This window comes from Amborella trichopoda, chromosome 3 (genome assembly GCF_054954075.1).
Source record: "Amborella trichopoda isolate Santa Cruz 75 chromosome 3, AtrichopodaSantaCruz75HAP2 v2.0, whole genome shotgun sequence".
In the NCBI taxonomy this organism is placed as follows: Eukaryota; Viridiplantae; Streptophyta; class Magnoliopsida; order Amborellales; family Amborellaceae; genus Amborella; species Amborella trichopoda.
The window spans coordinates 41168304-41182671 of record NC_142338.1 but is presented as its reverse complement, the minus strand read 5'-3'; the positions used below and the strand labels follow the sequence as shown (position 1 = coordinate 41182671).

General features: G+C 31.8%; 1 protein-coding gene across 1 annotated transcript; it reads right to left on the bottom strand.

Moving 5' to 3' along the window:
* Window positions 1-8202: 8202 nt before the first annotated feature.
* On the bottom strand, window positions 8203-9822 carry LOC148782882 (uncharacterized). Its single transcript, XM_088860398.1, has 4 exons — window positions 9783-9822; window positions 9090-9335; window positions 8855-8973; window positions 8203-8758 (listed from the first exon to the last, which is right to left on the bottom strand). Exons 1-4 carry the CDS (start codon window positions 9820-9822, stop codon window positions 8333-8335), a joined length of 831 nt encoding a protein of 276 aa, XP_088716524.1. The 3' UTR covers window positions 8203-8332.
* Window positions 9823-14368: the final 4546 nt, after the last annotated feature.

Sequence of the window (14368 nt, the reverse complement as noted above, 5' to 3'; positions counted from 1 at the left end):
AATATTTTCTCCAGTTATCCCTTGTACAAAAACTTCAAAAAAAACCTAGATTTAAACAAGCTAAGAAATTCTCAAGACCGGGATTGGGCATATTATTGTAGATAATCATCAAGAGGCACTAATTTACAGGGCCGTGCAGTGCTTTGATCAAATTACACGTTCAATACAATGTTTAATAAAGGTACAATTATCAATCTTTAATAGTCAAACTAAGGTACACCTCCAAATTTTATTAAAAAATTATATTTCCCTACAAGAAATCGAGTTGAAAATCTATTTTCACCTCTATGAAGTTTAAAAATTCAAAATTAGTACATTTCTATAAACACTTAAAATCTTGAAAATGATTACTACGGTACAAGATGCATTATTTTTAGAATTAAAATCCTTATCCTTTTTAAAGGTATCTTGAAATCAAAATAACAATTTCTGAGTTTTTTCATATCACAACCACTGGTTTTTTAAGATGCACCTTATTTTTATGGTTTGTTTGGCTCCATAAGTAAACAAACTCGGGTTTCGAATAAAAACTTTATTATGCCCAACTTCGGTTACTAAAACGGGAAACTGGATAACTTTGAATAGTACTAATTAAATCTCATATTTGGATCACTTTTTTCAATAACCTAGTTTTCTATTAGGGGTAATTTAGCATGCATCAAAATTCGACAGGAAAACATTTACACATGCAAACAGCTTACATGAAAAATTACTTAATCACGCCTTTTCCCATGTTCGGTAAACATAGTCCGAAACATGCATAAAGAGAGAGAACACATCAAACTTAAAATTTTGATATAGTTTTCTCCTCTAAAAATTTTGAAACAAATTTTTTTTAAAATTTAAAAATTGATATAATTAATCTCTTTATAAATTAAGAGAAAGTTTCTCTCTAAAAAATTGAAATTCGACGTAATTACTCAACCTAAAATTTCTTAGACTATTTCTCTCAGTAAATTTTTTGAGATAGCTACCCTCTAAACCATTTCAATTAATTTAGCTCTCTAAAATTTGATACAGTTGCTCTCTAAAATTTTAATATACTTTGTCTCTCTAAAATTTAAAATTTAAAATAGTCTCTCCCTAAAATTTTTAAGTTGTTTTTAATTTCTCTCTTTAAAACTTTTAAGAAACATTCCCTCTCTAAATTTAAAAATTGCGATAATTTCACTCTAAAATTTTTGAGATAATTTTTCTCTAAAAATGTTCAAGTAGTTTCTTTAAAAATTTGGATATAGTTTCTTTCTCTAAAATTTGAAAATACTTTCTCTCCCCAAAGTTTTTACATAGTTTCTCCAAAATTTGATATAACTTCTCACTCCAAAATTTTAAGATAAATTCTCTCTAAATTTTAAAATTTGAGATAATTTTTATCTAAAAAGTTTACGATTATTTCTGATTCTAAAAATGTTTATGTAATTTTAAAATATTTAGAAAGAGATGAACCTCCTTATATAATTTGAAAGTAATGGAAAAAAAAATGCTTTGTTGTGTCTCTCTCTTTCTCTCTCTAAAATTGCATAAATGTTTTGGGTTCGAGCTATCACTTTCTCTCTTCGGCCCGGTAAGGTACCAATCAGTCTCAACCAATACATTTTAGGCTTTATCTCTCAGCTAGGAAATCGATTCCTCGCCATTCCTTTGTTTGCTATTTTTTATTTCCATGTGTTTTTATTTATTTACTCAAAAAAAAAAGATTTCCATGCTTTCACTTCATAGTTTTGTTTTTGTTGTTTTTTTTTTTGTAGAGTTTCATGCATTCAATCTGTTATTATCAAACTTGTGTTTACATGGTGTTACATATTTCCTTTTATTACTTGTTTGGCCTTCATTTCATGCTGGTGTTTACATGGTGTTACATTTTTTTTTTTATTACTTGTTTGGCGTTCATTTCATGCCTATGTGCTACTTTGCGATCTGTCAGTGATGTAATATGTTTAAAGGCAATTAGGTTTGGATGGTACTTTCTTTTTGATATGTAGGGTTTTAGATAAAATTATAATGACAATATATTATTATTTTAAGCACTATCACTATCAATTTTCTCTTTTTAATTGAGGATTTGAATTTTATGAGAAAATTACTTGTGCATTTACATGATTCTAAAATCTGTGTACTATGATATAAAAGTTTTTACTTAGAAAATTATAATTAATTATTTTCAAAATATAGATTTTTTAAAATTAAATTTATTTTATTTTCTAAACTCCTTCAAAAATAGGTTATTAAATCATTAATGAAAATTAAAATCGTCAAAAATTCAGAAATAAAAATTGAAAGTATTTTAGGAGCACCTTTTTTTCTATTAATAATTGAAAAATATTTTAAAAAATATTATTAATTTATAATTAAAAATTCTAGAATTTCTCATACACATTTTTTAAGCAAAACAAATTATGTTCCACATTATAATTTATTGAAATTTGAAAAGAGTTAGGAAACAAAGCTCTTTGCTTATTCTTATGCAGCTAACATGTAAAATATTTTCACATATCCCAATATTTTACACGTCTATGATTTTAACATGTAAAATATTGGAGCTTCTTGAATCCCATGGCAATTAGGATCTCTATCGTTTTAAACCGACGATTATTTACATGATTATTTATGTGATCATTTATTTTATTCTTACGTATACATAATCCAACTAGTCTATCCAAAATTTTAAAATACTCTCTCTCTATAAGGTGAAATTTGATATAATTTCTCTCTCTTAAAATATTGAGACAGTTTCTCTATCTAAAAAGTTTTTTTTTTTTGGGGAAATTGGGCACTATTACCTAAACTTTAGTTCTTCAATATATTTATAATGTGACTACTAAATGTTAATGCTAACATCATGATGTCAATATTATACTGTTGATACTATCATTATCATTTTAGTTTTTCTTCAAATTAAGTTTTATGACTATCAAAGTTATATCATTGGGTATATTTTCAATTAAATATATATAATAAGACTATCAATGTTTTTTTTATAGAAATTCAATAAATTTATTATCGAGAGACTAGAAGGAAATTACATAATCAGAGACATAAATCTCTGTTTAAAAAGTCCTACCCTTAGCAAAGTAATCCGCCAACACATTGGCCTCCCGAAAAACGCACGCGAAAGAGAAATTAAAAATATGTAGCAATACCAATCTCAGCTCCCAAAGCAACTTCTTCTCCCCCATGCACCACTTGACGACATTCAAGGAATCACCCGCAACAACGCATTACGGACCTAAATTCTTCGCCACAAAAAGTTTTATGCCATGAAGTAGGGCCAAGAATTCATCATAGTTTGTTTTTTTCTCCCAAGAAGACATGCATACATAAACACTATATTTCCATCCCAATCTTGCACCAATCCTCCAAAACCAGTGAGACCAAGGTTCCTTAAGGACCTACCATTAAAATTAAGCTTCAAAACCCCCCTCTAAGGCAGAGCCCATCTCGCTTTAGGCCTACATTTGATAAAGCCCAATTAGAATAGGTTCGATAAGTTTCTCATAACATCAACTTCAAAGATATCTTTCCCAACTTTTGTAATCGATAAATACTGCTAGATGGAGTATAAGATCTTTACCAAAATTCTTTCAAAGGGCAAACTTCTCCCAGTGAAAAATCTTTTGTTCCTTTCCTTCCAAACCTCCCACAGAATCACACCTCCTGCAATTTGTCAAATCACCAAACTTGTCTTTGGTATAAGGGGCAATAAACCCTTGACTTCCGGTGGTATAACCAAGGCCACCCTAATATGATAAAAAAAACTACAGCCGTATTCTAAAAGTAAAAGGACAATGAAGAAACAAATGAACACATGTTTCATTATCACCCTTGCACATTAGACGAAAATTTGGTAGAATCCTACATCTCTAGATGAGATTATCAATAGTTAAAACCTTATTATGCTTTGCCAACCGCAAGAAAGCTTACACCTTTAGAAATATCGACAATTTTTAATTAATGGCAATTTCAAGCATCGACCACCTCCACCAATCATGGAAAAACAACTGAAACATTGATTTAACCGAATAGGTACCATCTTTATCAGTGTCCCAAACCACCTCATCAATTGCATTCTGAAGTATGCATACATCATTTAAAAACGACAACCACCCAGTAAACTTCAAGAAAAAGTCATCTGGAATCTTATTGTAGGGAAAATTAATTTTCCACACAACCTAATTACCCCACATCTCAAAAGTATCAGGAATAAGAACATTGGGATTATCCATCCTTTGAAAACAACTGGAAAAACATATTTCAAGGGTGATGAGCCTAGCCATTTGGGATGCTAGAAAGAGATTTTGTTGCCATTACCCATATTCCATTGAATGTCCCTATGGATGAAAGATTTACATGAGCTAATAGATCTCCAACAACAAGACATCCCTCTAGTATCATTTCTTACCCCAACCGACATCTTATATCTATCATCTTCATACTTTGAGGCAATCACTTTATACCAAAGCTGAAATTTATAATTTAAACTTCTTCACCACCATTTACAAAGTAAGGCCTGATTTACAAAATTAATTTTCCCTATCCCCAAACCACCTTCCCTTCTAATTGTGCACACCCTATCCCATCTAAAAAGATAAAACTTTTTAGAAACCACAGATTAGCCCCAAAGGAAATTTCTTATTAAATTTTTTATTTTCCTGGTTACCGATGATGAAATCTGTAGAATAGACATTTGATAAATTGGTAAGTTAGATAAACATGCCTTTATCAAAATAATCCTACCCCCCAATGAGAGGTATTTATATTTCTACAGATCAAGCTTAGCTTCTATCATTTGGATTACTTTATCCCAAATAGCCAATGAAAATCGATCATTTGAAATAGGCATACCCAAATACGTAATTGGAAAATGATTCACCTTAGAATCCAGCACCTCAACAATCTCAAGGACCATAGATTCATTATAATTTATGCCAGTCACTGCAATTTTCTCAAAGTTAACATTAAGACCTAAAGCGACTTCACACCATTTTAAGAAAGCAGCAAGATTGATAACTTGGTCCAACTCAACGTCACAAAACAACAACGTATCAATCGCTTATTGTAAATGAGAAATACAGGGTCCCTCATTCGGCAGTTGAAAGCTAGAAAAATGCCCTTTAGTTTCAACATGGCGTACAAAAAAGCAAAAGCATTCAGCATAAATAGTGAAAAGAAAAGAGGACAGAGGATCACCTTAACGAAAACCCTGATATGTACTAAAAACACCAATCGAGCATCCTTTATAAAGAATGGAAAAGTATGCAAACAAAAGGCACCCATAAATCCAGTTTCTTCGCCTGTCACCAAAGCCCATATTCTTCATAATTTTCAAAAGAATACTCCATTCAACCCTATTTTAGGCTTTTTTCATATCCAAATTAACCACAACTTCAAGATTACCAATCAAAATTCTCGAATGAATACATTCCTGTGCAACCAAAATGCCATCAGTTATCAATCTATCCTCAATGAAAGTTGACTATGGACCTATGATTATAATCCACAAAACCACCTTAAGTCATTCTGCAAGCACCTTAGCCATAGTTTTATAAAGACATGATAGGAGGCTGAAAATTCTAATATCACCTAGATTAGCAATGATATACCTTTTATGAATAAGGGCTAAAAACGTGGAATTAACCCCTTTAAATAATTCGCATCTCCTGAGGAAAGCCCTAATCAAATCCAACAACTCGCTACTAATCAAATTCCAAAAATTATAGAAAAAAATGAGAGGAAACCCATCAGGCCCCGGTGCCTTATCCACTGGCAAGAAAAACACTACTATTTTAAATTCTTCCATAGAAACATCTCCAACCAAAAAAGATAACAACTTTGAGGGGAGAACTCTAAAGCCCACCGTAGGAAATCAATGTTATACTGCTAATGTTAGTAATTTTTATAGTCATTAAAGTTATATTATTAATCATATCAATAATTAATAGCTATTGAAAGGTAAAACTATGGACCGCAATAAGAAATATTTTTTTTTTTCTTTTTTCTCTGTCTTTTTGCTTGTTTACTAAGGTCTATGTGAATTTTTTAGTCACTAATGTTTTTCACCTATTTTCTTATATATATTTAACAAATTTAGCTACGCATTAAGCACCATTGTCCTTTAATTCTACCCTACCAATTCTAAAGAATCCATGATAATCCATACAAAGAACAATTTGCAGATGGAAGTACACTTTGATGTATTGAATGAGCAACACATATAGCATTAAATTCTACTTTTACAAATACCCCATAAAACTTCATTCTATTATAGCACTACACCAAAAACGGCATGAAAGTACACATTAAACATTGAAATGGGGGTGAAGATGTGTACCTTGTAAAAGAGAAACACATGACAAATTGAATGGATAGCCCGAAAGTTAATACTAAAAAACCACAAAAAAACAAATACTAACTTTGAATTCTAAAAAAAATAGGCAAAAAAAAAAAAATAGGGAAAATTTTTATGTAATTGAAAGATAGTGTTTAAGTTTCTTTTTACAAAGAGTTTCAAATAAGCACAACATGGAAAATTTGCACAACATGGAAAATTTTCCAAAAGCAACCTAAATTTTTTATATTTTAAAAAAACGTAAAAAAGGAATATGTCATTAACAAAAGTTGGAAGCACAAAAATTTCAACAATTAAAAATATAGTGTATCAAGATTTTATGTTCTACTTTTATGGTAGGTACAAAGTTCAATTTTTCAAAAAAGGAATAAAGTTGGTTTTCTTTTTGAAAAATAACCGAAGATGATAAAAGTAAACTTATAATATCCAAAAATATTATTGAAAAAGAAAGAACTATTGTTGAATAAAAAAGAAATAACAAATATATTTTAGGTCACATAAAATACTGAAAAAAAATAGCTTAGGTCACATGCAAAAAAGTTTTGCAATAAATGTGGATACAAGTCCAAAAGAAAGCCATTATATTTGCTTTCTAATAACAAAAATATAAAAAGACAAAGTCCATATAATAATTAAATGGATGGATCAGAATAGTGTAAGTTGTATTTTAAATATGGACTAGCTTTCTATGCCTCCCCTAGAGTATAGAAATTCTATCCTCCCCCTTATTGCACCGTTCATTCTAAATAGAAAGCTAAGATTGCCCCAATCACAATGTCACGTCTCTAAACTAGTTTATTTTTTATTTTTTTTATATAAAGTATTTTGACACAAAATTTTGAACGTCCATTCCTCTATTAAACTCACACTAGCGAAAAAATATAAAAAGAATATTTTCAATCAAATAGAATGACCGAAATACCTCTAAAAGTTTCAAGGGGTATTTTTGTCATTATATTGTATCAAAAAAAAAATTTTAATATTTTTTATAGGTGCACCCCAATGAGAAGATGGCACGCACCAAGTTTCATATTCATATAATTTGTATAAAAAAACAACTAAAAATAAAATACTTTGAGACATCGGATCTAAGATCAAACAATGAGTGGTTTTCTTGATCAAAATTGGACGGCTAGTTGATAAATGGGAGGATATAACTTCGATTCTGTAGGGAAAGCATAGAAACCTTTCCAAAAAAAGTCCACATACGAATTAAATAGATGGATCAAAATAGTGCAACACATAAAATTGATGATGACAATTTCAATCAATTACCTCAACAATTAAAAAACCAAATGTTAAGAAGAGATGCAACTAAAAAAATTAATTTGGAATAATGTAAAAAGGTCAAAAAGTACAAGAGAAGGTAATGAGCTAGAAATTATTGTCTTTTAAATTAATCTCTCTTTTTCTCTCTCCACCATATCCCCACTCTTTTCCTCTCTAACAATGTATATAGAGACACACCATCCCCGGCTGAGGGAATCCTAAAAAACTGAAGACCTGAGACCAATGCTTTAAAATGCAGGATGCAGCCCTGATGCGGTGGGGGGTCGATGCGACGATGCGGCCTGAATGCGGGTGCATCGCGATGATGCAGTCAATAAAAGTAAAACAATTCTAAAAAATCTAAAACAATAAGTACATGCATAGAAAAAAATATGAAGGTGATATATATGATAGTAAGTATATTAGTTTAATGATTAACTTCAAAACTATTAGCTGTCGGAGATTCAGTATCTAGTTATCCACTAACCCCTGATAGAAACTAGAAACTTGAAACCAGCTTCATAAAGCATACAACAATCAACAACTATAAGCACACACAACCATCAACAACCATAAGTACAACCATAAGCACAAAATAGTGATATTACAAAATACAAACCAAAAGTCAAGATCAAGAAGAGTTAATGGTTAATAACTTAATACAATCATCCATTTTGAGAATCAATTTTGAAATTTGAACTTCATTTTTTTAAAATATCAATCAAACATCATCTTGAGAGTCGTCATGCGCATCATCAATATCATCCTCGACGGCCTCCACGTATTCTTCTTCATCGGTCTCCTCTGAGTCAGCTTCTTCTCGACTTCTGAAGCTAATGTGCAGGTGCGACTAGACCCAGCAGCTCCTCTACTCCTTTGTGCTCTAGTGTTACATCGATCTTCCTCATTAACTCGTGTTGCTAGCTCGACATCAAGCCATGCAAGATCCTCACCCTCAAAAACATGCTCTTGTCTTGGATCCACGATCCACTCACTTATGGAATCACCATCAGCTTCATATAATTGAATAGGGTTGAGCTTCGTGCGATTTTCATACCTCTCCTTAAGCCGCTCGTTATACCGCACATAAACCAAATCATTAAACTTTTTCTGCTCCAACCTATTTCTTTTTTTTGTATGGAGCTTTGGTAGAAATTTGAAATCAGATAAACTAGATTTTATATTAGAAAATTGTAATTCAAGAAATAAAGATTAAAGAATAAAGAGTAAAGTACTTACATGCTCAAATGCACTCCAATTGCGCTCACAACCAGATGAGCTACATGTGAGATTCAACACTCGAATAGAGAGACGTTGTAGATTTGGTGTCTCACTTCCATATAATGCCCACCATGCAGCTGCATAATATTTTATAATTTAGAATATAGTTAAAAATTAAAGGCATAAAATAAACAATGGAACTATACATAAAGTAAGAGACAAGTAAGATTATTTTTGGGCTTTTGGCCTTTACCTGGATATGTAGTGTCTCTATTTCGAATGGCAATATCTCTCCTAAAGTTTCCCAAGGCTAACTTGAACTTAATCAATTCAATGCTCTGGATCTCATCCTGGATATCTTTGTCTGGCACCAACCTCTCCAGCACATCTAAGAACCCACCATTTATTACATGATCTGACTCAATGAATAGGTGCTTGTAGTGAAGAGATGGGTTTAGAAAATAACCGGCTGAATGGAAATGCCTATGAAGCTGGGTATCTCATCTCCTATCAATAATTTCAAGCATAGCCTTGCACATATTTTCATCATCTTTTAAAACATCTTCTATTTCAGTTCTTGCCCTAGTCATTGCCTCATGTATGTAGCTCATGGCGGGCTTCGCATCACCATCAACCAGTCGAAACACTCTCACTAAAGGGCGAGCCACCTCCAATGCAATAATTTTTTGACTCCAAAAAGATGTATTCAAAATAATTTTTTCAACCTTTCTCCCATCCTTAAGCTTTGACCATTTGCTTTGACTCCATTACTCTGAAGCAAACATGGTCCTCAAGGCACTTTTTTACTTGGCTAGGCTTCGAAGAGTGAGAAATGATGTGGCAAATCTAGTGATACCCGATCTCACTAATTTTCTCTTCTTTATAAAAGACCTCATCATGCTTAAGACTATGGTGTGATTGTAAATAAATCCAACAACAAACATACCACTTGAAATCACCCCAATAAATAAAGATGTTGTACCCATTTCCTTAAGCATAAGATTAGCACAGTGAGCTGCACAATGTGTCCAAAACATATGCTTCCTTTTCACAGTCTAGAAATGCCCAACTGTAGCATAGTTGACACCATTGTCAGTCATAATTTCTACCACATTTTGCTCCCCAAAAAAATTGACAATCTCATCCATCAAGCCAGATAAGTATATACCATCATGTGACTTGTTTGATGCATCAATAAACTTAACAAAAGAGGTACCTGTCGGGCAGTTAACCAAAAAATTAATGAATGCCCTTGATTTCCCATCGGACCAACCACCACACATAATAGTGGCCTCATATCTCTCCCACCCTTCTCTCTGAGAAATCAAAATTTTATTCACATCAAATACAGCCTTTACCAAGGGCTCCCTAACATCATGTAGTGAAGGAGGAATAAGTCTTGAACCATATTGCCCAATTGCCAGGACCATACACACAAAACTATCCAGAGTTGTAATATTAAAAGGAATGTCGGCCATGTAAATCCATTTTGCAATTCACTTATATACCGACTTCTTTTGTTCTTTCTTATATTTATTGTCAATTGTAGTTTGTTTTATTATTTTCTTTCTCTTGAACCACAATTTCAAGGCTAGGGGTGAAAAAAGAATCCATTGGCCCCTTAAAGAGAGGTGTTCTTCTCTCAGCACTACCACCAATATTTATAACCCTCTCTCTTGAGGTTGGAGTATGCGTACCCTTGTGCCTCATCGCAACTTCAGACATATCATCATCATCATCATCATCATCATCATCATCATCATCATCATCATCATTATCATCATCATCATCATCATCATCAACATAATCAAATAATTGCATATCATCAAGTACTTCCTTTCTTTTCTTTTCTTTTTTCTCTTTATCTTTTTCAATCTATCCAAATATTATCTAATCTCCTTTTTTATATCATCTGTAGCTTGTGGGGACGCTCTTACATTCGCAGAAATTCCGGCTAAATGATCTTTTTATCGAAAAATACCACCCATATAAATATTTCCACAGAGCAAGCATATCACACAATTTCTATCTTTTGGATGTTTTAGTTTAGCATATTTCCAAGCCAGATCCTTGTTACTAGAAGTTTGGGAAGAAGACATTGCCCCAAAATTAAGTATAATAGTATTATTCTACAAGAAGGAATAAAAAGTTACCGACTCTGTGAAATAGTGATTGATTTCTTCACGACCTCTGAAATCCCCAATTTCTTATCACAAATTCACCTTAACATCCCCAAATCAACAATAAAAGGCATCAAATGAACATCCAAGTATTAAACAACCACCAAATCGAAGATTTGGATGAAAAAAAAATTTTCACCAAATTTTTTTTTTCCTTTGATAGTATGCAAAAAAAGCCACAAAAGTAGCTGCAAATCTTTGATTATGGGGTATAGTAACCCCCCAAACAGTTTCCCTAAACATTGGAACCAAAAAGAGACCAAAATAGAAAACAAATTTCGTGGAAACAGATGCGGGCGAGATGCGGTCTGATGCAGCCATGACGCGGCCTGATGCAACGCATATGCGGCCGCATCTATCAAAAGCGTATATGTGCCGCATCTATCAAAAGCGTATATGTGCATGAACGGGATGCGGATGCGAGCGCATCCCACATGATGCGACTGCATTTTAAAACACTGCCTAGGACCATTAGAATTGGAAGCTATCCCAAAACAAAAGATCAGTGGATCACCAGATCCCTAAGAAATCAACCTGTACACAATTCTGACGCTCAGAACCATAAAAACACTCACCTTGAAGCCCGAGCCTTATAGAGCCTTCAAGAATCAATCTTTTAGGCCCAAAATAGATTTGAAATGAATGTAACAATCACATAGCAAAAAAAGCTACACTTAAAATTGTAAGCTCTAGAAAACTCAAAAATAAATAAATCCATTTTCCCAATTTACTAGCTAAGAAAACATATTGTTCATTAATAATATTACAAAAAAATTACAAAATAGTTAAAAATATTTCAGATGGAAAGCTTTTTATAAAATAAAAATGAGAAATACTTGAGCACCCATTTGCTATTTTCAAATATTTGTAATTTTTATCATAAAAATATAAAATTAAATTATAGAATAAGCATGAAATACAAATACAAATTTCTAAAATTTCTAATCATGAATAAAATAATTGTTAGTCCTTGAAATTTTGGAAATTTATATTTTCAAATGTAGAAATTTGGATTTTTCTTATAGAATTTAAAGCTAGTGATAAAAAATATTGTATTTAACGAAACTTCCGAATTTTGTCTAGGATTACTTTGAAAACTTGAAAAAAAAAAATGTCCAAAAAACGATTATTAAAAATAAAAAATAAAATAAAATAAAATAAAATACGTAAAAGTTAAATAAGGTTATTGGTAGTCGTTTAGTGCGAGGAAGTATATTGCATGAGAATTCAATGGTTGAGCTAATTGAACAGTACATCGAATCAATCAAGAGACTTTCTAAACTTCCACATTGGATAATTTGAGCGTCTGCTTTGCTTCATGCATTTTTTTTTAGAGTAATTAGGAAAACTGCATTGCTTCATGCATTGTTATTAGAGTAATTAGGAAGAGTAAATATGAATGGATTGATTTATGAGATTCATTGGGTAAGGGAAAGGGAGGAGGGGGTAGAGATACCAAAAGGGCTTTCAAGCACAGCGGCTCCTCCATTGTAGGGTGCTAACATAATTGGAGGCCTTTGAGTTTGGCTAGAATAAAAACACTAGAAATATTGGGTTCTCCTCTAGAATAAAAACACTAGAAATATTGGGTTCTCCTAATTTAAAATTTTAACAGTACATAAAAGATAGGACAATGAACCTGTAATGATGAATATCTTAGATGAGAGGGAAAAATATCATAGTAATTATGAAATTATAAAACACAGAAGATATTATTTTGCATATAATATACATTTATAGATATATTATTCTAGACATGTGGCCTTTCTTCATGATCTATTTTGAAATGGATATTTTACTTAATTTTTTTAGGTGTATATAATCTCTAACATGAAGATCTCTACTATGTAAAAACATAAACTTTAAAAACTAGAAAAATGATTAGTTCTGAAAAGAAATTTAGAATATTGATTACTAGTTCTTTAGACCATTCTAAATCCATCTTGGGACGTGTGATGCCTCCGGGGACACAAACGTAGTTATGCATCCCCCAACACATATAACACCGTTCCAATATTTAATTAGGATTCTAGATGTTTTTGTAATATAATATTTATAACAATATTACAATTATGATTGATATCTATAATCACTCCAATATATTGGCACAAATATGAATACAAACACTTAATCCAATAAAAAAAATGAATTCTCATCATTTAATTACTGCCGTTGAATGATATTGCAAAAAAAAAAGAGTAATTATATGTGAAATTGCGAATTTATATAATTGTGATTATAATATTACCAAAGATTATTAGTATTACGCTTAATTTTTATAATATTACACACCTATCAAAAAACAATTTAAGGTAACCCAAATCAACTATATAATAATAATTATTAGTACATATTAAATTAGTATTGTACAATTATAATAATTAATTATTTCATTTATCAAAATTTTGTAATCTCATTCCAAAGATTTTTAGTAGAACTTAGGCTCGAATTCTTCATCTTGAAATAGAAAAATCTCCATACCTGGACAAAACATTGTTGAATCTACCTTTTCACACCAAGCAGAGAAGGGATCCAAACGCAACACCAAGCAGAGAAGGGATCCAAACGCAAGTGCATCACCAAGTTATGTATTTCCTCTGTTGAACAACAACATCATTTCATCTACTGAAGCTATTTTAAGCTACAAACTGTAGCACTACATATCAGCTGCACTTCCCTTTTGGTTACTTGTCTTTGTCATAAATCACATTCATTTCCCTCAGATGTAGATTTCACTGCATCTTTCAATTGTCACAATGTAATTAAATGATGCTTCTAATTATCTTGCAATTTTCAACCAATTAAGAAAAACGGCACATCTTGACTGATAGCAAAAGCATACAGAAAAGCAAAGTGCAATGCCATGAAAGAATTATCCTCAAATGGTTCTCTCAACTACTGTCAATGTGCCTACAAGACAAAGCCATCAGCAGATGGTTCCCATGAATGATATAATGCCGAACTTGCAACGATAGGGGGCAAGGGTATACTGTAAACTACCGGGAGATAAGTACTCCAATTGCCAAAGTCACTATTGAACATCTTAGCGTCAATTGCTATAATTTTTGGACTACAAGATTTTCAGCTCAATATCAAGAATGATTTCCTAATAGTCATTTAGGTGAAAACATTTACAAGCTCCTCCTAGAATTTTGATTGATACGAAAATTACACGTCCCTTACAAATGTGATTGATCAAACTTAAATATAATTGCTTTAAATGAGTTCTTTATTTGGTGTTGACAGATGTAATGCATGAGGTAGTTAAGATTGACAGAAAGAAGAGAGAGAAACATTGAAGCACATGAATGGGTAAAATGTAGATGCCTTTCTCTTTGTATAAATCACGCGG